The 23,841-nt window shown below is 47.8% G+C and overlaps 1 protein-coding gene across 2 annotated transcripts in view; it reads left to right on the forward strand.

Moving 5' to 3' along the window:
- The window catches only part of LOC135219322 (transforming growth factor beta regulator 1-like), a gene marked incomplete in the record, with an annotated part of 249,284 nt that overhangs the window by 66,617 nt on the left and 158,826 nt on the right, over nucleotides 1-23,841 (forward strand). For both annotated transcript variants that reach the window (XM_064255988.1, XM_064255987.1), the window contains 1 exon segment: nucleotides 2,654-2,791. In XM_064255988.1, coding sequence (XP_064112058.1) covers nucleotides 2,654-2,791 — 138 coding nt within the window.

Below are 23,841 nucleotides of genomic sequence, written 5' to 3' on the forward strand. Positions count from 1 at the left end.
CATATCAATTGCAAGGAACTAGTAGCCATACACCTGGCCTTAAAGTTCTTCAAGGCAGTAGTCAGAGGCGGGGTGGTTCAGATAAACTCGGACAACACCACGGCTCTGGCTTACATCCGCAAACAAGGAGGGACTCATTCTTTCTCCCTCTACCAGCTAACAAGAGATCTGTTAATCTGGACAGAGAAAAGGGATATAACTCTCCTCACCAGATTTGTACAAGGGGAGCGAAACGTAAGAGCAGACAGACTAAGCAGGAGGAATCAGGTCCTTCCCACAGAGTGGACTCTCCACGCAGAAGTGTTTCAAAGTCTGTGGTCCCTGTGGGGGAGACCTCACATAGACCTATTCGCTACGTTCCTCTCCAAGAGGATAGAGATATTTTGCTCATTAGTAGAAGATCCAAGAGCCTTTGCAATCGACGCATTTCTCCTAGATTGGTCGGGTCTGGATGCCTACGCCTTTCCCCCATTCAAGATTCTGGGGGAAGTGCTCAGGAAGTTCGTGGCTTCAAAGGGAACGAGGTTGACCCTCATAGCCCCATTTTGGCCAGCCCAAGAATGGTTCACGGAGGTATTGGAGTGGATGGTGGACTTTCCCAGATCTCTGCCAAGCAGAATAAATTTACTCAGACAACCCCACTTCGAGAGGTTTCATCACAACCTCCCCGGTCTCGCTAGAGCCCGCAGATCCTCAACTAGGCGAGTATATCAATCGAAGTGGGAAGTCTTTAGGAGATGGTGTAGGACGAAGAAGCCGTTCTCCTCCAATACCTCTGTAACCACCATTGCCGATTTCCTCCTTTTTCTTAGAGAGGAATCGCAACTTTCTATGTCAACCATCAAGGGATACAAGAGTATGCTGTCAGCGGTATTCTGGAATCGAGGGCTGGAGATAGCAAATAATAAGGATCTCCACGATTTGATTCGGTCTGTCGAGACTTCGAAATCGAAAACTCCGAGAACACCTAGCTGGAATCTGGACGTGGTCCTGAAATTCCTCTCCTCGGACAAATTCGAACCTCCACATCTTGCCTCCTTTCGGGACATTACTAGGAAGTGTTTATTCCTATTGTCCCTTGCGACAGCCAAAAGGACGAGCGAATTGCACGCTCTGGACTCTAAAGTTGGTTTTACAGGAGATTCGGCTATCTGTTCGTTCCAGACATTATTTCTGGCGAAAAATGAGAACCCTTCAAAGCCTTGGCCCAGGAGCTTTGAAGTAAAAGGCCTATCTAACCTGGTAGGTAGAGAGATAGAAAGGTCTCTTTGCCCGGTTAGGGTTCTTAAATTTTATCTTGATAAAAAGAAGCAGATGGGAGGTTGTCAACAGGGTCTTTGGTGTGCTGTGAAAAACCCCAAAAGACTCATGTCTAAAAACGCCTTAGCCTTCTTTGTGAGAAGTGTGATTATTGAGGCGCACAAGAATTGCCCGGATGAATCCTTCAGACTTCTAAGAGTTAAAACTCATGAAGTAAGGGCGGTAGCCACGTCGCTAGCATTTCAGAAGAATATGTCGCTGAAGAATATCCTAGAAGCTACATATTGGAGATGCAATTCAGTTTTTGCATCTCATTACCTGAAGGATGTAAGGGTGACCTATGAGAAATGCTTCTCTCTCGGTCCGTTTGTGTCAGCAGATACAGTACTGGGACTTGGAGCAAAGACTGATCCTTAAAAAAATTTTATTTTAGAGGTACATGTACCCTCTGGTCAGATATGTTCTTGGTTTCCTGCTAGCAGGAGTGCTTGGTGTCGCACGGGCGACCGCTGCCTATGCTAGTAGGGGACTAGGTGTGTATATGGCTAGTAGGGAGGTACAAATTTTTTTTTTTTTTTTTTTTTTTTTTTTGTTCTCTTATAAAGTGTACATGATTTTCTTTTATGTTTCGAGTTATTGGTTGTTTGTAAGGAGTTTGGGGATAACTCCTTGCAATCTTTAGAACTAACATGAATGTTAGGATCGGGTGATCGGGATCGGTGTTGTGCTCTTTGAACAAGGTGTATTGTCATGTTAGTGGAATAGCACCCAATGACAAAGGCCTTTAGGCTCTGCCGAGTAAGTGGATAAGACCCCATTGGCAGACCCACAAGAACTCTTAGCCATAGATCAATATCTCGCTGAGGCTCTTTGAGGCGAAGCAGACTCCTGGGCAGTAGCCATGAAGTCTTCCGCCTAATCAGGTAGGAACCAAGGTTTTATTAATACCTACAACATATGTTGTTTACCTGTCTATTTCAGTAGTTAGCTGTCTCTTACCCACCACCAATGGGTGCCAATCAGCTAAGTATATATCTGGCAGAGAAGTTGAATGTATAAAAATGATATTGTCATGATACAATAAAGTTTTATACATACTTACCTGACAGATATATATGATTAATGGCCCACCCAGCCTCCCTGCAGGAGACAGGTGGAAGAGAGGAAATCTGATTAGAAAACGGGAATGGTTCCTAGTCCTGCCACCCTGGGCAGGGCGGTAGATCGATCACCTGACCTACCTGTAGCGTGTGCCGCGAAATTTGAATTTCTGTCGGGGACGACGGAGTCTATAGCTAAGTATATATCTGTCAGGTAAGTATGTATAAAACTTTATTGTATCATGACAATATCATTTTTATGTAATTATTAATAAGTTCTTCCTCTCTATCAGGAGAATGCAGCACTTTGTGATTTAGTAGCTGAGGTTCAGCAACAAGTGGTGGTAGCAACAGAGGAAAGAGCATTTTTACTGAAGAGATTGTGCCATCACCAAACTACTGCTGATCACCATAGTCAGCTCACTACAAAGGTATTAATGCTGACTGTTTTTATTAGTCAGTGTTCTATTTTCTATCTGTTTACTGTAATTTAACTTATGTATTTCTATTACATATCAGTTCAGTCCTCTTAGCTACGTTTTATACTCCTAAATAAGTATTAACAATTATATGGCTTATTCTAGATTTGAGATGTCAAGAAAAGTACGTAATCATTTTTTGTTGATTTTTCCATGAAATGGAAGTCTTTATTTTATTCGTGTCTTTATGCATAGTAGGTAAGGTTAAGACTAATAGTTACATACATATAAACCAGTTACAGGCAGTCCCCGGCTTACGACGGGTTCGGCTTACGACATTCTGAGATTTCAACACTTTTCAATTATATTCACCAGAAATTATTGCCAGGTTTAAGGCACAAGTTCCAGGATTACGGCACTGGTCTTGCAGAAGAAATATCACTCCAAAAATGCAAAGTAATCAATATTTGAAGGTTTTTTGGGGAAAAATGAAATACAAATGCAGTTTACATAGTTTTTTAATACAGTGGGCCCCCCGTATTTGCGTTCTCCGGATTCGCGGACTCACTGATTCGCGGATTTCTCTCTGGACCACATCTACCCATTTATTTGTGGGGATTCGCCCATTCGCGGGACGCGCCGTGAGGACAGGCCTCACTCCCACCACGACAGCGGATTCTGCAGGTCCCCTGACCGCCTCTCCTACCAGGACAAGCAGAGAGGGGGACCAGCAGCAGCTCTTCTGACGCTCGGGACCATCGCCGCTGTTCTCGGTCTAGCTGCTCTCCTCGGGAGAGTCGCTTGACCAGGCCTGCAGCCCCCTCAGCACACCGACTTTGCCTCTCCGATCCCTTCAACTTCCTCGGGCTTTACCGAGAAGAGCAAGGCGATCGGGACCGATCACGAGGGGTGTGCATCTCTCGATCCCACCTCGTTGCCCTACGAACCTGGCACGGTCCTCGGACCAACCAGATCGTATGGGCAAGTGGTAGGAGGAGACCAGGAGGGGTCTGTCATGGTTCCTCCTGTGGAAGGAGGAGGGTCTCGGGTGGCATTCTCGTTGGAAGGGCTTGACGGTTCGTCTCCACAGGATGCAGTCACTCCCGAGATCCAGAGGTCGTTCGCGGAGGTAATTGCGCTGATTCGTTAGCACAACGACCTCGGAGAAGGTTCACTGCTCCCACCTACTGAACCCACATCGGGCTTGGAGGCGTTCTGGGGACCTAAGAAGGAACCCAGGATGGCGGTCAGCTTGGCTGACAGCATACTAGGCCAAGTGGACTCTCTCGTCTCTGGACAGGAGGGTTCGCTTTGGTCCGGTAGGTCTGCTAAGCTCTTTCCTCCACCTCTACCGCGACAGAGGCACTTCTACATGCCTTCGGAGGACCCTCTGCTGCCCAAATAGGTTAACCCGGAGCTAGCCAGGCTAACTCCAGGGGTGTCTCTGCCGCAGCTCCTGTCGGAGAACCTTTGGTTCTCGCAGCAGGAGGCACTTGCCTTGGAATCTACCACAATGACAGCATTCCAAGCAGTCTCTTGGCTCGACCTGTGGTCCCTCACAGTGTCGAAAACCGCGGCCTCCTTAGGGAACATCACTCCTGAAGGGGACCCGGCTTTCGTGAGACTGTGCCAGTCTGGGGGTAGGGCCATCGCCTACCTGGCCCACCAGACGGCTAACCTGGTTCTCCGGTGTAAAGACGCTGTTCTCACCCAAGTGACCAGGGCTGCCGGGCGTGAGGCGGCTCTGGGTCGTTGCAACAGACCGGTGCGGAGCTCCTCTCTCTTCCAAGGAGAGATGGTGGACGCTGTGGTGGAAAGACGCCGCACTGATGACAGTGACCGTTTAGTACACCAGGCAGTCTTGAAGGCGTCTGGGCAGCCTCGAGCTACTGCGGCCAAGCCCAAGAGTTTGGTTAGGGCTTCCTATGCGGCCAAGACGATCGCATCATCGAAGCCCAGAGGAAAGATTGCCTTCAACTTCTTCAAGGAGCGACCGTCACCAGCCCTCCTCCCAGCCCTCCTTCTCACGAGGGGGAGCTGGGAAGAAGAAGTCTAAGAGAGGTGGGAAACGCTAGGGACGGCGTTCCCCCTCACCTGCTGCCGGAAGTGGGGGGGTGCCTGGCGAGCTATTGGGCAACATGGCAGCACTACGGTGCAGAGACCTGGATAGTAAACGTCCTTCGGGCGGGATATCTACTACCCTTCGAGTCTCGGCCACCCCTCACCTCCAACCCGGTCCATCTGCAAACCTATGTTCCTGGCTTGACCAAGGACGTGATGCTTCGGCAGGAAGTAGAAGCCATGCTGAGCAAACGTGCTGTAGAGATCGTACAGGGTCAGTCGCTGGGCTTCTGCAGCGGCCTCTTCCTAGTGGAGAAGTCCTTGGGGGGGCTGGCGCCTGGTGATAGATCTCTCTCCCTTGAACAGATTTGTTCGCCAGACTCGGTTCACAATGGAAACAGCACGTTCAGTGCTCGGTTCCATCAGGGAGGACGACTTCATGCTCTCTGTGGATCTGAAGGATGCGTATTTCCAGATACCCATCCATCAATCCTCCAGGAAGTACCTCTGCTTCATCCTCGACAGGACTGTGTACCTATTCAGGGCACTTTGTTTCAGTCTCTCAACTGCCCCACAGGTGTTCACATGAGTGTTCACTCTGGTGTCAGCTTGGGCCCACTCGGTAGGGATACGTCTCTTGAGGTATCTCGATGATTGGTTAGTCCTGGCGAGCTCCCGCTTGCAGTTGCTGCAGGACAGAGATCAACTCCTCGAATTCTGCCACGATCTGGGAATCGTAGTGAATTACGAGAAGTCAGAGCTCGAACCCAAGCAGAGGATGAAACACCTGGGCATGCTGATCGACACGGCAGCAGGACGAGTCTTCCCCGCAGATTCGCAGATCAGCAAGTTCAGGGAGGCAGTAAGACAGTTCCTGTCTCTACAGGAGCAACCAGCTCAGCAGTGGCAAGTCGTGATCGGCCACCTGTCGTCTCTCGAGAAGCTAGTCCCTCACGGGCGTCTTCACCTGCGGTCTCTTCAGTGGAGACTAAAGGAGTGTTGGTCACAGGCAAGGGACCCTCCCTTCTTCCCTGTGTCCCTCACGGAGGAGGTGAGGCAGGACCTAGCTTGGTGGCTGGACGACTAGAACTTCATAAGAGGAGTGCCTCTTCGCACTCCCCCCCCCGGAGATGCTGCTCTTTTAGGACGCATCGACCGAGGGTTGGGGCGCACACCTGGAGGAGTTGCTGACTGCAGGTGTGTGGGACCATCACAAGAAGCACCTTTACATCAACATCCTGGAGCTCAAGGCAGCGTTCCTCGCTCTCCAAGAGTTCCAGGACCGTCTGGTGGGACACTTGGTGGTGTTGATGTGCGACAACACCACAGTAGTCACGTGCGTCAACAAGCAGGGGGGTTTAGTGTCCCTCCCGCTGCACCAGTTGACGTTTCAGGTGCACGAGTGGGCCGCGGCACACTCGGTAGAACTGTCGGGCTGCTACATTCCAGGCAAGAGGAATGTGGTAGCCGACAAGCTCAGCCGTTGGGATCAGGTGATAGGAACCGAATGGTCCCTTCATCCAGACGTGGCGGAAAGGCTCTTCAACCTGTGGGGGCGCCCAGTTGTGGATCACAACAGAAAACTCCAGGTTTTCTACTCGATTGTGCTGGACCCATGGGCAGCTGCAGAGGACGCTCTTCAGCATCCATGGGACAACCTCTTCGTCTATGCCTTTCCCCCGTTCTGTCTGATTCGCAAAGTGATCAGCAGCACGCTGATCACTGCGAACCTTCGGATGATCCTGGTGGCACCCAAACAACCTCAGGCCGTTTGGTATCCGGACCTGATGGCTCTGCTTGCCGAAGCGCCAAGAGAAATTCCCCCCTGGCACAACCTCCTGTGCCAGCCACACGTAGAACGGTACCACTGGTCCGTCGAGTCCCTGTGTCTTCACGGCTGGCTGCTATCCACCATCTCTTGCAAGCGAGAGGCTTTTCTCGCAGTGCAGCAACAGAGATGGCTGGATACCTCAGACAGTCCTCTGCAGCTGTCTACCAGGGGAAGTGGTCCTTCTTCTGTGGTTGGTGTCGTGGACGGGGTCTCTCTCCTCTCAGAGCCACTCTTCAGCAGGTAGCGGATTTCCTCGTCTTCCTTCGCCGAGAGAAGCTCCCCTCCCTTTCTGCAGTTAAGGGCTACAGAGCCGCCCTGGCCTTAGTCCTTACACTGCGAGGTGTGGATATCTCCTCTTCTTTCAAGATCTCCCTCCTGATGAAGAGCTTTGAGAGGTCTTGCCCACCCAGGGAACTCAGGCCCCCGGGGTGGGATGTGACTCTCATCCTCAGGAGTTTGACTCGCAGACCCTGCGAGCCACTCCGAGAGTCGTCAGACAGGGATCTGCCCCTCAAGACCCTCTTCTTGCTGGCCCTGGCATCGGCAAAGAGAGGAGGGGATCTTCATGGTCTTTCCTTCAATGTCAAGCATTCCAGGGGATGGGGATCCGTGACGCTCGATTTCGTCCCGAACTTCGTAGCGAAGACTCAGAATCCTTCAGTCCCTGACGACCTGTTCGAGTCCTTCACGATCCCATCCCTGAAGGATTTCACCGGTAATAATGCGGATGGGATGCTGCTTTGTCCTGTGAGGTCGCTACAGCGGTATATGAAGAGAACTCGGCACCTCAGGCCTGAGTGTCAATGCCTCTTCGTTAGCACCGGGGTTACCAAGAAAGAAGTTTCTAGGAACACTCTTTCTTTCTGGCTGCGTGAGGTGATCAGGAGGGTGTACGAGACAGCTGGCTGTGACAACACCCATATCCTTCGTCCGAGAGCCCACGAAGTCAGAGGTATTGGTCCAACCCTTGCGTTCCGTAAGAACTTCTCCCTGGCGCAGGTTCTGAAGACAGGGCTTTGGCCAACCAGACCACCTTCACTTCATTCTACCTTCGGGATATCACCCACAGGTCCTTGGACACACTTTTTCCTTGGGACCCGTGGTGTTATGTAGTCTACCCAGCACCCGAGCGGACAGAACAGAATCGCATCCTTGTGTGACTGCATGAATGGACGAGTGAAAGAGAGTGTGACTGGCTTCTCTTCCTCCTTCGTTTTTCTCCTCTACCTGTGGGCAGAGGGCCGTGGTTGTCACTATGCTGAACATGAGGCTGATGCAGGTAAGCTACACAACCGAGCCCCATTCTATCCCTTTCAGTAGGGATAGAAGTGTTTTTCCACCACTCCCTAACAAAGGGGGGAGTGGAAGCCAACAAGAGACAAACCCATAACCTTACTTCGGCTCTTGAAGTAGGAACTAGTTCTTGCTTTTTGCTATTTATAAAAGGTACGCTTGCTTCCTTCTTATAAGTTTAGTCCAGAAGTCTGACCACTGATCCTGCGGTGCACCCCGATCAGCTGGGCAGAGGCTAGGATCCTTCCCTATGCTCTTACGACCAGGGAGGGAATCCAAGGTAGGACGAACACCAGTCTGTTCATAAGCGAGTCTTCCTATTGTTAAAGGACTGAGATTTTGTATTACGTATCGGAACAAATAACAATTTGTCAAAAATTGTATTTTTCCTAGCTATACAAACCTGAGGTCCTTTACATATAGTCCCACCTCATGACACCCCTCTCTCTGCGTTTCCTGGGCCTAAAGCAAAGTGACTCCTCTCCTCGCAGTCGAGCTAACCGCTAACTGCCGGACAAGTAGTTAACGTCCGAACCCCTTCGTTCGAAGCTTATGACCGGTTCAGCTGCCGCTAAGTACCTTCCTATTGTAAAAGGACCTCAGGTTTGTATAGTTAGGAAAAATACAATTTTTGACATTGTTATTTCATTTAGATCACATTGTCTGTAGGTGTACCCCATATGCTTTTTTTTCCTCCTTATTCACTGTTTAAGCTGACTCTAATTTTATAATACAATACTAGTATGATGTGGATGACAGTCTATTTTCTGGTATAATATGATGTGGATGATGTTCATGTTAAGTCATTTTCTGGGCCTAACCTGTGTCACTCCGTGAAATGTTCCTATAGCACTCATTTCTAAGGTATAAATATTGCTAATTATACAAGAGAAAAAAGCTACATGGATTATACCAGGATAAACCTGGTTCGCTCACCCCTATATAGGGTGTTGGTATAAAACTGGGGCGAGTGAAACCACTACCAGAGGTCCCTTGCCATTTAGTCTCTTCCTTTCACAATTTCTCCCATTCCAAAGAGGAGCCGTACCAAAGCCATCTACTGCCCGCTACTGCTACAACTAGCGCCTCGATCGTCATTTCTTTTTATAGCACTAGTGTATATACACATGTTGTTTGGAAGCTCCTTATTTTGCATTTATTCAAGATGTCTGAGCGTCAGGAATCTTCAGTATCTAAGTAGAGTATGTACTGCAATTATCAATTTGGTATTGTTAGGGTAGCGATTTTAATCGTAAGTATGTTTTAGGCGTTTGTTTACATAACAGGAACCCCGCATGCGCCGCTCCCGAGTCAGCCATTACATGCATCGCTACCCATGAACTTTTTATTTTAGCATTTACTCAAGAATTTACGAGTTTATTATAAATATCCTGACGTTTTATGATATGTATCCTGGCGTGAGGGTTATCCTAGCCTATCCGCCCAGACCTCATTGGTTTGGGAAGTAGGCTAGGCTGGGATCCATTAATCCTACCCTTATTGGCTTCTCCCTACTCCGATTCGTTGGATTGGGAGCCTAGCCTTCTCCCTTTTCCCTTGGTTTTCTATGAGGAGGATACCTCATTCACCTGACCAGGCCGAAAATTCATTGATGGAGTGGTTTATGGCCCTTATGGCCCTTTGTTTCTGTCCCTTGAGCCTCCCTGGCATACCGGTCTAGATCGTGATTGATTTTACGTTTTTGGAAGGTTAGGCTAGCGGCTTAGAGCCTCCCTGGCCGACCTGACCAGATCGTTCTGATTGTGCAAAGGTTAGGCTAGCCGCTCATTAGAATAGTATACACACTTATCCCCCTCCTTCTCCTCATTTTCCCTTATCCCCTCTGGCGCCAGGGCTATTATATTGTTTTTAATATCATATGATATATCATATCGTTCTATTATACTCAGTGGACAGTCGGCCTATAGGCCGGCTGTCCCTGTGATCAGTTGGATCCACAACTTATCGGGAGGTGTTCCACCTGGCCGGTTGTAGTGTCCAACTGATCGCGTGTGAGTCACCCCTCTAGACGTCCTCCCTCCCCCCATCCCACCTTGGTGGGGTGACACAGCTCGCCAGTCGCCACCTCAGGTAGCCATCCGAGCCCCATCCCCTCTTGCGGGGGGAGGTAGGGGGTACAGTCAGAGGAGTGTTACTCCTCGCCTTACGTAGTGGCGGTGGTACGGGAGTGCCCACCCAGGTGAGCCCTGGTAGACCACCTGGCTCGTCAGGACGGTATACACAGCGTACTACCTCATCTCGCTTTTCCTATCCCCAGTCCCCTATCCATCATCTATCCTTCTGCCCCGGCGGGTCTGGGATCCGGCTAGAGCTCGTTCAGATTCTGCACATAACAAGTACGATCCCTCATATGATCAGATTCAGGCCTAGGTTTTACCTATTTTCCCTGTCTTGATCCTTTAGCTGGACCCGGGGATAGAGAGATAGTATTGAAGGGGAACTGGGCCCGGAAGGAGCGTTGATACAGTGCTCTGGCGCAGTAATTTATTTAGTTTTAAGTTATGTTATATGCTTTCGGTTCATTTACGACGCCGGGCATTCCTACCCCGGTGGGTATCCTAGGACCGAAGCACTTTTTGTTTTCCCTTCCCTAGCTTTTCCCCAGTTTTACCATTTTACCTTTATGCCCCACTCCGGTGGCGGCGGACATGAGCTAGTTTACTAAGAAAGCCTCTCCGGTGCCGATGGATTCAGGCCATGTTTAGCCTTTCCCTGTTCTGTTGGTACCAAGCCTAATTTATATAAAAGTCAATGAGGAGAATGCTTAACAGGGCTGGAAAGCTGGCGGGAGAGGATGAAAATGAATGCCTTATATAATGCATGCCACCGGAATATATTTAAATTTCGGTGACTATAGAGTAGAAATACATGTTCTGCCGAAGTCATCTCCGGTGGGTGCCTGAGTCATCTCCGGCCGGTCTACATATAGCGATACTCTGGTATCAATTTTAACTTAGTGCATGCTCCGCCGGATACATCTCCGGCTGGTCCATATAGTGATACTCATGTATCATTTTTAACTTACAGATGGTACGCTGTCAGGAGACAGCATGTACTGCAATCCTGCAGCAGCCGTGCGGGCATGAGGTATGCCGCACTCATGCAGGTTGTGCAGTCGAAGTGGACGACTTGTTGGTCTGGCACCCAGATCGGTGCGAAGTCTGCTACAGTTTGGTTTTGGACCTCACTACCGAGACAGTAGGTACCAGTTCATTGAATGAGATAGCGGAAAATTTCCAGAGACATATTGAGATAGTTATCAATTAACCCAGGATAGATTTTAAAAGTAACTATCTATTACAGAACCCCCAAGCCGTCAAGGATTCGGCCCTCTCCACCCTCAAGATCCGGGAAGAAACACAGGCCGTGCTGGCGGAAGACTTAGAAGGTCTAGGGGAAGAAGTCGTCGGAGAGGTCGCAGCAATCAACCTGGACCACGAACCAATGATAGTTGACAACCAGGATGAAGGTAGGGTGGTAAGTGAGGCAGTTGGTACACGGGCTAAAGTTCTGTCCTGTAGCCCGTCTCATTCCTCCTCTTCTTCATTTCAAGGGTTTGCCAAGAGACCTACGACTTCTAGGGACAAGTCGGGGTCGGTAATCCCGAAAGTTAAAGCCAAAATAGACACCCCTCCCTAAGCCTTCCAAACCGAAGCCCCTTAGGGAAAGCCGTTCTAGTTCGTCATCAGCCCCCAAACTGGTGACGGACGCGACAAAAGCTGCTACACCTAGGCAGGGGTCAAGGTCAAAAGGATCTAAACCCAGATCCCAGGACCCTGGATTTGACCCAACAGCTTTTTCCAGCTTGCTGATGCAAGAGATGGGGAACTTGGTCCAATCCAAGTTCCAAGAGATCTCAGCTCAGCTGGTCTCGAGCCTGGAGACGTCAGGTCGGTCAATTCAGTCTTTGGCAGAAAGACTGAAGAACCAGGAGACCTTGATGCAAGGAGTCCTCCAGTCCGGACAACCACAACAACCCCTGGCAGTACCGGACGCATCTAAACTGCCTCCCTTCAAGAACAATAACCCTTGGCGGTTAGCAGCACATGCCCCCTTCTCAGAGGGCATGCTGATGATTGAGGGTTGTGGAACCCGGCCAGTAGAAGACTTTGAATTCTACCTGCCGGGTCTGAAATTTCCTTTTTCAGGTTATGCCTGCCTGATGGAGGAAGCATTGATCAGAGAAGACAAGGTACCTAAAGAAACAGTCATCTTTCCCAGAGACCAAGCTCAATCAGCCTGGGTTTGAACCCTATCAGAGTGGGATTGCACTAACACCAAGCTGACTCGCCACAAGAGTCCCTTCACAATGTTTGTGGTGCCAGATGACACTCCCATTCCGTGTACCTCTGAGGTAGTAGAGCTTACACTTCAGGCAGCAGCAGAAGACAAACCCATGCCTCAGATCAGAGAAACGGATTTGCCGTCCTTGCTGTTTCCGGGAGGAATGGATTGCTGGGTAGATGCCCCGGCAACGTTCTCTGTAGGCAAGCTGAGCCAAGACTGTGCTACAACGCTCGCTACGCTCTTTAGCGAGCGCTTACCCAGGCTCCCAGAGGCACTGCTGAAGGCGGAGTATGAAGCCAGATGTCGCCTATGTAGGTCCATCAGTTCCGCCACTATAGCGGAAATGACGACCATGGTCTACACGGATGAACCATTGTTCAAGATCCTGACGAAGTCATTACTTCACACTTTACAGTGTGATGTGTATGACTTTGCAGTAGCCAGGAGGAACTGCAGAAAGCATGTCTTGGCCGATGCTTCCGTTTGCCATGAGCCAAATAGGCTCATCAAAGCTTCAATCTTGGGTGCGAACCTGTTCCACGAGACCGTTGTGAACGGAGTCCTGGGTGAAGCTGCAAGAGTCACCCAGAGCTTGCGAGTTCGCTGACGTCTGATCCCCAAGAGGAGGTCCGAATCCTCTGAAGCACAGCCATGGGCAAGAAGAAAGTGAGGAGGTTTCAGGCCTTCCAGACTGCCCAACCCCAGACAATGGTCCAGGCTGTTCCAGTAGGCCAGTTGAGTCAACCCTCCACCTCGAAAGCTCAGCCTCAACAACAGTTCGTGCTGCTGCAGAGGCAACCCTCTCAGCAGCCCCAAAGCTCGGCAACTTTTACCTCTTCCCCGGCCTTTAATGCCTCCTATGAGAACCAAGGGGTTTTTCATGGATATAATAGGTTCACAAGAGGTAGTCGAGCCAGAGGAGCTTTCCGCAGAGCTGGCGGAAGAGCATCCGGCAGAGGCAGAGGCTTCAGAGGAAGCCTGGGTAGCTGACCCTCAGCTAACCAGTGAGACTCTTCAGGTAGGAGAGAGGCTGTGCCTATTCAAGAACCGCTGGAAATTCAGCACTTGGGCGCACAGCATAGTAGCAAAGGGACTGGGATGGAGTTGGAAGAAAGGGCCTCTTCCATCAACCAGTTTTTATCAACATCCAACGACAGACCTAATAAATTACATCCAAGACCTTATTCAAAAGAAGGTAATTACAAAGAGAAAATACTTAAAATCTCAAGGACGCTTGTTCAGCGTTCCAAAGAAAGACTCAAACAAGCCAAGAATAATATTAGACTTGTCTCATCTGAACTCATACATTCAATGCGACAAGTTCCATATGCTAACCGTTTCGCAGGTACGGACCTTACTTCCCCGTGGTGCTGTCACCACCTCTATAGATCTTACAGATGCTTACTATCATGTTCCGGTAGCAAGGCACTTCCGCCCCTTCTTAGGCTTCAGGCTAGGCAAACAGGCTTATGCCTTCAAAGTAATGCCTTTCCGGCTCAACATAGCGCCCAGAATATTTACAAAGATAGCAGAAACAGTAGTACAAGAACTGAGAGCTCAAGGGATAATGATAGTAGCCTACCTAGACGACTGGCTCCTCTGGGCCACAAACGACAAAGAATGTCTCAGAGCAACCCACAAAGTGGTAAGTTTTCTGGAATACCTAGGATTCCAGATAAACCATAAGAAATCCCGACTTACTCCGGCACCACGGTTTCAGTGGTTGGGAATACAATGGTATCTCGATTCACACAAATTTTCGATCCCGCCAGAGAAACGAAGGGAAATAGCAAAGGCTACGAGGCACTTCCTCAAATGCAGACAAACGTCCTGCAGGAACCAAGAAGGAATCTTAGGTTCACTCCAATTCACTTCGGTAACAGATGTTCTATTAAAAGCCAAACTGAAGGATATAAACCGGGTTTGGCGGACCAGAGCGAACAGGAAATTGCTAGACAGAATTTCCCGCATCCCTCAGATACTACGGAAGAGACTCCGTCCATGGACAGAAGTCAGGAATCTGGCAAAATCAATACTATTACAGTTCCCTCCACCAAATTTAGTGATCCACACAGACGCCTCACTAAGCGGTTGGGGAGGATACTCCCAATACGAAAAGGTTCAAGGCTCTTGGTCACTAACACTCCGCCAGCTTCACATCAATGTTTTAGAAGCCATGGCAGTATTTCTAACCCTAAGAAAACTCTCCGGCGATGAGGATCCATATCAGGTTGTATTAGATAGCGCAGTAATAGTCCACTGCATAAACAGAGGAGGCTCCAAATCAAGCCACATAAATCATGTCATGATACCAATCTTTTCGTTGGCAGCAAAGAACCAGTGGCATCTGTCAGCAACTTACCTGGCAGGAGTAAGGAATGTAGTGACAGATGCATTGTCAAGGACAACTCCGCTGGAATCGGAATGGTCCTTAGACGACATGTCATTCAAATGGATCAGTCAGCAGAGCCCAGGTCTCCAAGTAGATTTATTTGCCACAGAATCCAACCACAAGTTACAGTGCTATGTGGCTCCCAATCTGGACCCCATGGCCCAGGCCACAGACGCCATGTCCATAGATTGGAACATTTGGCAGAGGATTTACTTATTTCCTCCAATAAATCTACTAATGAAAGTCCTGGACAAACTCAGATCCTTCAAAGGTCGGATTGCGCTGGTAGCTCCCAACTGGCCCAAGAGCAATTGGTATCCGTTACTAAGGGAATTGGGACTCTGTCCCCAACGGATCCCCAACCCGAGGCTAACACAATTAGTACAAACGAAGACTGTGTACGCTTCCTCAAGGATTCAGAATGCCCTAATTTTATGGACTTCATGAAATTTGCGGCGCAAAAAGATGCCAACGTGGATCCTATGAACACCTTGTTTCTAGAATCAGACAAACAGGAATGTACGCTTAGGCAGTACGATTCTGCGGTAAAGAAGCTAGCCTCTTTCTTGAAAGACTCAAAAGTAAAGACGTAGTAAAAGTAAAGACGATGACTACGAATCTGGCTGTTACTTTCTTTAGGACCCTGTTTGAGAAGGGCCTAGCAGCTAGTACTATTACTACAACTAAATCTGCCTTGAGGAAAATATTCCAGTTTGGTTTCAACATTAATTTAACAGATTCATATTTTTCGTCGATTCTGAGAGCTTGTGCTAGATTAAGACCAGCAGACAGACCTCATACAGTCTCCTGGTTTCTAAATGACGTACTTAAACTAGCTTCAGTCACTGACAATGAATCATGTCCCTATATAACCCTTTTCAGGAAGCCTCTATTCCCAGTAAGCCTAGCTTCAGGAGCTAGAATATCAGAACTGTCGGCTCTTTCTAGAGAACCAAATCATGTTGACTTTCTTCCATCCGGAGAAGTTCTATTATCCCCAAACCGGAAATTCTTGGCTAAGAACGAAGATCCTCAGAGTAGGTGGTCCCCCTGGAAGATTGTCCCACTTCCACAGGATCTATCCCTTTGTCCAGTCAAAACATTGAGATCATTTTTAGACAGAAATTACAATAAAACTTCAGGTCCTTTATTCATTAGAGAGAATGGTGGAACAATCTCACTAAAAGCAATTAGACAACAAATTCTTTATTTTATTAAACAGGCTAACCCGGAATCAGTCCCACATGTACAGGATGTCCGAGCAGTAGCTACCTCAATTAATTACTTCCACCACATGAACTTTGATGACCTTAGAAAGTATACGGGATGGAAATCACTGAAAGTATTTAAACACCACTACCTTAAATCCTTAGAGGCCCTTAAATATTCAGCAGTGGCAGCAGGGAACATTGTTTCCCCTGACAACCTAGTCATGTTGAAATACCTAGTCGTAATAGATCTTGTCTTTCTTTTAACCCTTTCTCTCCTACCTGCCTCGCTTATAGTCCCTAGCCTTCACCTCGGTTTTTTCACTTGGATTGCACAATTGAACCATTCTTGTACTGTAATATTTAACTATTATGTATTCATATATGTAAAATATCTTATATTACTTGGTGTAGTAATCACCCTGGCCTTACCAGAATTTGGTTGTGGTATTTGTATATACTTCATAGAGTAAGGACCTAGACTTAAGATATTTGTTAAAACTTTACTTTAGATTTAAGGAAACTTGATTGAAATAGGGTAGAATTACTTAAAGAGTTTCTCTCTTCCAGTAGCCTTGTGGATTTTATATCCAAGCTTGTGGGACCTATTCTCTGTTACTATTTCACGGAGCGACACAGGTTAGGCCCAGAAAATGGATTTTGACAAAGGAAAAATCTATTTCTGGGCAGTGACCTGTGTTGCCCAGTGAACCCACCCCTTGTTTCCTCACCCTATAGGCCCAAGCTTGGGTGCTATTTTCAGGAATGACGATCGAGGCGCTAGTTGTAGCAGTAGTGGGCAGTAGATGGCTTTGGTACGGCTCCTCTTTGGAACGGAGGAAATTGAGAAAGGAAGAGACTAAATGGCAGGGGACCTCTGGTAGTGGTTTCACTTGCCCCAGTTTTATACCGACACCCTATATATAGGGGTGAGCGAACCAGGTTTATCCTGGTATAATCCATGTAGCTTTTTCTCTTGTATATTTAACAATATTTATACCTTAGAAATGAGTGCTTTAGGAACATTTCACTGGGCGACACAGGTCACTGCCCAGAAATAGATTTTTCCTTTGTCAAAATCCCTTTATTTTCTGGTATAATATGATGTGGGTAATATTCATGTTAAGTCATTTTATTAACTTGCTTTTTTTTATATCTTGTGAAGTGTTTGACTTTGGTTTGCTTAAAACCTCCATCTGTGGCCATTTGTTTTTACTTTTCATAAATTTGCTTTACATTTGTTGTATATTGATTTATGCCTTACATGGACGTATGTGTGCAATAGAAATTTATTTATGTGATAGTCTTTATTTTTCTGAATTTTTAAAGGTTTGGTAACAATCTTTAATGCTTTTGCCAGATCAGGTGCATTGGTTTGCTTTATGATATATCCTTGTATTTTTAGCTTTGCTTGATTGCCATACCGCATTATGGTTTTCCTATAAATATATAGTAGCATTGGAGTACTCGAGGTATTCTGTAGTTTTTACTTACCAAGGTATTGAAACAAAATCTGTCAATGTTTTCAGTCTCTGGAGATTGACCCCATACTTCCTGTATTCCTTGCATGTATAACTGCTTTTGTGCAGATACTAGTGTAAAGTATAAGCTTAGGACTGATGCTGTGTGGAAGGAGTACAATGAAAGAAAAATTGTGCTATCAGGGAAACAGAGAGCACAAATTCCAGAGACCAAGTAATCTCTGTTTTCACATAAGTTACTTACCAAACAATTACAAAGCTGTAGGCTTTCTTACCTGGCAGTCGAAGATTCAAATTTCCTGCCGGTGGCAGTGCTGCCATCGTACGTGTAGGTGATATAGGTCCCGCCCACTTTCGGGAATACCAGGTACTGCTGAGCTAATTATTGTAAATTCGTTTTCTGCTGGCCATGTAGTAACAATCAGTGGTTTTCTATGCAGTCAACTTTTATCGCCATCTTGGATTTTGTATCATTTTTGGTGAAGTACAAATTTCTTGGTTGTTTTACCGGTCAAGCTGCTTCGTTAGCTGTTCATTTAAGGGGGCCGACCGGAACCCCTATATATGGTGGTATAGGGCGAAAAATGCAAAGTCATGAAAAAATTCATGGAGCTTCATATGGCAATTGAGAATACATATACGAAATATTTCGTCAAAATTCCTCTTACTTTCGTAGTTACAGGGTAATTAGTAATCTTAACTCAATAAGCCTAAAACATTCATCCGTACAAGAAAATGCAATATTTCTTCTGTTATCGTAAATTTTGATAATTATTTCCAAAGAAATTGTGAGAAAGGGTATCTGTAGAGATTCCGTGGCTCGAAGAAGTGAGTATCTGGTTCAATCATGAATCAGTTGGACCATAGACTTCAAGTAGATTACATGTTCGAGTTTCACCTCGTGACATTTGCTTGCTTTTACGTATGTTTATGTATGTATCGGCAAGAAGTTCATCATGCCAATGAGGAAAAGACATGGAAAACATCTCGCTAACATACAGACGAAGAAAAATCGCTCAAGTATTATTACAGAATATCATAATATACACTAGTTAGTGATGAGAGAGGGGAGGGTTGCCTAGTAACGCCCCCTTCTTGCCTGACAGCACACGTCACACTGTGCCCAAGGCTACGATCTTTGAGCAAAGAGATCTTCATTTATGATAAATAACATAGTGTTGGTTTTTTAATACCCAAAATGGAATTTGAAATTCATAATAATCATGATTTATTAAATTGTCTTTGTAAAAAGAGAGTACACCTTCGAGTTTCACCTCTGACATTCTCTTGCATTTACGTTTGTTTATCTTTGTTTCGGCAAGAATGTCATCATGCCAAAGAGGAAAATACAAGGAAAACATCTCGCTAACATACAGAAGAAAATTCGCTGTAATAAGCCGAGTTAGTGAAGGGGAGAGAGGGGGTTACGTAGGAAGGAGTGCCCCCATCTTGCCTCAAGCAGTGCCCCAGGCTACGATATATGAGCAAAGGGATCATCATTTATGATTAAATTATGATAAATAAAATAGTTTTGGTTTATTAATGCACAAAAAAGAAATATATATTTCTGGGCTCAGCTCGTGTCGGCCTATGAAATATCCTTAAGTTCATTATTTCTAGGTAAAATTATCCTAAAATTACCAGAGAAAAAATAAAATCAAGAAAATGTCAGTAAAACTGACTCGCTCACTCTATAAAAGAAGTGTCGGTATGGAAATAGGGGCGAGTGGGATCACTACCACGAGCCATTTACCATTTAGACCTTCCAACATAAAATCCCCACCTGAGAGAGCTGATACTAAAGGGTGATGCGACCGCTACTACTACTACTACTGACGCCACGCGGAGAGCAGCGCCCCTAGCGGTCATCCTTAATCATTAGCTCGACAACGCTAGTTGCATCTTTTTTCACTCGTGTTGTTTTCGCTTGGATTTATCTCTTATCTACGATGGAACGTGCTGCAATCGCTTCGGCTAAGTTAAGTGCCTCATAAGTAATAATTTTTGGTATTCCAGTCTTCCAGGGACCAGTATTTTCCATTTTTTAGGTCATATACGGTCTCCCGGTTGACTCGTGGCGGCCTTGTGCCGCCTCGTCTTGTTAAGATTTCCCGGTCTTCCATACTGGGACATCTTATGCTTATGGGCTCTATATTTACATTCATCGTTTTATTACATCGCTTTTAGAGTTAGGACACAGCCCATCCCTTTTACCTTTTATCTCTTAGTTTGGTATTTAGGGCTATACTGTGTTTTTCTGGCCCAGCATCCCAGCTCTTGCTCTTCATCGGCTACTGTTGGCTCCGAGTAGTCGACTGTTCTTCGGATCAGTTCGCCTCCTCCTGGGCTTCTTTCTCTTTTACTCAAGTGTCTCTTCTATCTTTTACGATGTATTTATTTATTATCAGTGTTATTTAGGGTGCTAGGCTAGCCTAGGTGCCTTGTGCCCTGTGTTGGTACAGTCTGGTTCACGTGGCCCTCTGTGGTTGTGTTGCTATCGCGTCCTAGGTCACCTTACGATCACGTATCCCATTAGGCACCTTACCCTCCCCCTTCCCTCCCTACCGTGGTAGGGAGGGGTCTGGTGGTTCTCCTTGGTTGTCATGACAACCACTGTAGCCTATCTCCCTCTCCCTCCGAGGGGGCCAGGAGTTCTATACCAGCTGGGGGCTAGGGCGACCACTTGTCTCGAGTACCGGGTTACCTCGCGGGTAGTAGTAGAGACGGGGGGGGTAGGCCACCCCCCTCTCTCTCTCGTCCGCCGTGTTCACGCCGGGATTCCCCCCCTGTTTTCCCCATTCCCAACCCTTCCCCTACCTTAACGGACGGAGGAGCCCCAGCTGAAGCCGGGAGCCCCTTCGGTTATAGGTCCACCTGGCTCCGCCAGCGGGCGGGGTGGGATTTACTAGTGGTCTATATTGCTTGCCTACTATATCCTGGTTTTCGCTACCGGAGGAGAGCTCGCTCCTTACCCGGGCACTCCTCTAGTAGACGGAAAGAGTTATACCTCATTCTTTATGGATATACCCTTACTGATACGATGACTATTGGTTTTTAGTTTTATGTACTATCTCCGTCGTTCTCCGTCGTTGTGGTTTCATGGCCCCCTCACCATCCTGGTTGGAACCTCTTTCCTGTCTCCGGCGTAAGCCTCAGACCCCACCAACGCCTAGCTAACCACACGTATTGCGGCGGAGCACTAGTTTAATATTAACTTACATGCTCCGGCATGCAGCGGAGTCCATGTTAGGCTGTAAGTGTGCACTCTGATACTCATGTATCTCTCCACTTACAGGCTACCAACTGCCAGGTTCCAGGTTGTAACGCTGTGTTGTATGACCCCTGCCGCCCACCCATGAAGAGTGTAGGACCCATGCCCCGTGTGCCACTACCCACAACGCGATGATTGTTTGGCACCCTGAGGCATGCACCATCTGCTATGACCTCGTGAGTCAGCTTTTGGGTGGGGTAAGTTAACTCCTGGACATTCTTTTCTTGTTATCAATGATTAACCCTTAGTTTTAAGCTTCTTTAAACCGTATCTCCGCCGCTAGAAGCTTCATATCGCCTTCTCTTACAGGCTGCCGCCGTGAAGGAAGTCGCTCTAGCAACCCTGAAAGCTTGGGTAGGCGGCTTCGGGAAGAACGCCGCCAAGGGCCAGCCTTATGTGTTAGATAAGAAGCTGGCCATCCAGATCTTCCCCGGAGGCAAGGCGACGGGGTACGTGGACCCCATCTCGGCAGCCCCACTCATAGCTTCCATTCAGCAAGGAGGTGCAGGCAAGGCATTTGGGGTCCGCCTCGGCAGGAGCCGGTCCCAGATGTAGCTAACCTGGACCTTAATCTTGAGCCTATGGCGGTAGGTGCGGAGGATTTGTTGGTTGAGGTAGGTGTGTCGGGCGCTCAAGGTCTACCCTTGTGCGCTCCTGGATCTTCTTCCCCTGTTTCCTTTTCTTCTACTTTGTTTTCAAGGCTTCACGGGATCTGAGATCCCTTCTCGTTCACCCACTCTCTCTGTACCCCCGAAGGTGAAGGGACAGAGAGAACAGAAGACCCTCCATAAGACGACTTCTAAGAAGTCGTCGTCTTCTTCGGCTAGGAAGTCTACGACATCCTACGCCGATGCGGTGAAAGCGAAGCCTAGCTCTTCCCATTCAAAGAGCTCAAGAAGCAAGGCTTCTAAGGAGAAGGCTCGCGCTCCGGCCGAGCCAATGCCTTCTCCGGCATCTACCGGATCTACTCCTGTTGGGGTGGCGGGACCTAGCTCTTTTGATCCCACCACTTTCTCAGCGGGAGTGTTGCAACAAGTGGGAGAGATGGTTGGCTCTCTCGGTACTAAGTTGAGCAAATGTTTGCTCAACTGTCCAGTACGATCAACCAATCTGGTCAGTCCATACAAGACCTCTCTAACCGAGTTAGGGAGCATGATGACCGCTTCGCTGGCCTCACTCAGGCCCCTCAGACGAGCTCCCCTGTAGCAGGTACTGGTCTCCTACAGCTACCTCCTTATGAATCCCTACCAGCCTTCTCTATGGATAACCCCTGGAGAGTGGCAGCTTATGCCCCCTTCAAGGATGGCATGATTTCCATTCCGGAGTGTGGAACAAGAAGGATTGAGGACTTCGAGTTCTACCCTCCCGGACTGACTCAGCCTTTCATAGGGTATGCTAGGCTTACGGTAACTGCTCTCAATAGAGAGGATAAGATCTCTAGAGAGACTGTGCTGTATAGTAGGGATCACGCACAGAGGGAATGGGTTCACTGCCTGGAGGATTGGGATTGTACCAATACCAAACTCCAGGCATTCAAGAGCCCCTTCACTATCTTCGCTACGGAGGAGGAGGCTTCTCTTCCATTCGCTACTAAGATAGTAGAAGCGACTCTCCAAGCAGTCCTGAAAGACGAGCCCATGCCACAGTTGAGAGAGGCGGAATCAACATCTCCGCTCTTTCCATCCTTCGGAGAATTGTGGGAGAACCTACCTGCCACTTTCTCAGTAGGTAAGCTGAAGCCAGGACTGTGCGATGGATCAGTTTGGCGAAGAAGCTCCCGAGACTGCCTGATAGCCTTATTCAGGCAGAATTCGATGCCCGCAACAAGATTTGGCGGGAGGTCTCTTAACTCCCTTATCATTACAGAGATGGCTGCCCTGTCCTATGCTACGGAACCGCTGTTTAAAATACTGGCTAAATCCCAGCTCCAGTCGGTTCAAGCCGATGCCTTTGACTTCTTCTCAGCCAGAAGGAACTGCCGAAAGCATGTTTTGCAGGAGGCAACTATTAGGCATGAGCCTAATAGACTTCTAGCTTCCAGCATGGGTGTGCGGACCTCTTCCCAGAAGCCTCTGTGAATGAGGTGCATCACGAGGCTGCTAGGCTTAACCAGAGCCTTAGAGCCAGATGAGGGGCATCTCTTCCAAGAGGAAGCAAGAGAGCGCCCCTGCTGCTTGGTAAGAAATTAAAGAAAACTGGTAGGAGATTCCAACCCTATCAAAAACAGCAGCAACAACAACATTTCGTCCAAGCCGTCCCAGTTACACAACAGGGACAGCCTTCGACTTCAAAGCAGACACAGCCCATTCTCCTGTTGTCCTCATCAAAATCAACCTTCGACCTCATACACCGTCTCGCCAGCTTTCAACTCGATGTATGAAAGCCAGGCCTACCCAACCTTCAACAGGTTTTCTAGGGGGAGCAGAGCGAGAGGTCACTTTCGCCAACGAGGCACAGGAAGAGCTGCAAGAGGCAAGCACTTCAGAGGAGGGCGCGGAGGTCAACCCGCTCAACAACAGTGAGGCTCCCCAGGTAGGAGGGAGGCTGTTCCTCTTCCGTCACAGGTGGGGGTTCAGCAAATGGGCACAGAGCATCGTGTCCAAAGGATTGGGTTGGAGTTGGATCAAAGATCCTCCTCCAAACAAATCATTCTATCAAATACCATCAAAGGAGTTGACAGATTATGCGGAGGAACTCCTTCAGAAAGGAGCTATTGCGAGAGTCAAGCATCTAAAATTTCAAGGTCGCTTATTCAGCGTGCCAAAGAAAGGCTCAACAAAAAGAAGGGTAATCTTAGACTTGTCAAGGCTAAACTCTTTCATTCGTTGCGACAAGTTCAAAATGCTCACCATCTCGCAGGTACGGACCTTACTTCCCCGTGGGGCCGTCACAACCTCTATCGATCTTACAGACGCATACTATCATATCCCTATAGCCAGGACACTTCCGTCCATTCCTAGGCTTCAAACTAGGAAATCAGAAGTTCTCATTCAAAGTGATGCCCTTCGGTCTGAACGTAGCCCCCAGGGTATTCACGAAAATAGCAGAAGTGGTAGTTCAACAGTTGAGAACACAAGGGATAATGGTAGCAGCGTTACCTCGACGATTGGTTGATCTGGGCACCAACGGTCGAGGAATGCCTCAAAGCCACGAAGAAGGTAGTTACAATTTCTGGAACATCTGGGGTTCCAGATAAACAAAACGAAATCCAGACTCA

Source organism: Macrobrachium nipponense, chromosome 1 (genome assembly GCF_015104395.2).
Source record: "Macrobrachium nipponense isolate FS-2020 chromosome 1, ASM1510439v2, whole genome shotgun sequence".
Taxonomy (NCBI): domain Eukaryota; kingdom Metazoa; phylum Arthropoda; class Malacostraca; order Decapoda; family Palaemonidae; genus Macrobrachium; species Macrobrachium nipponense.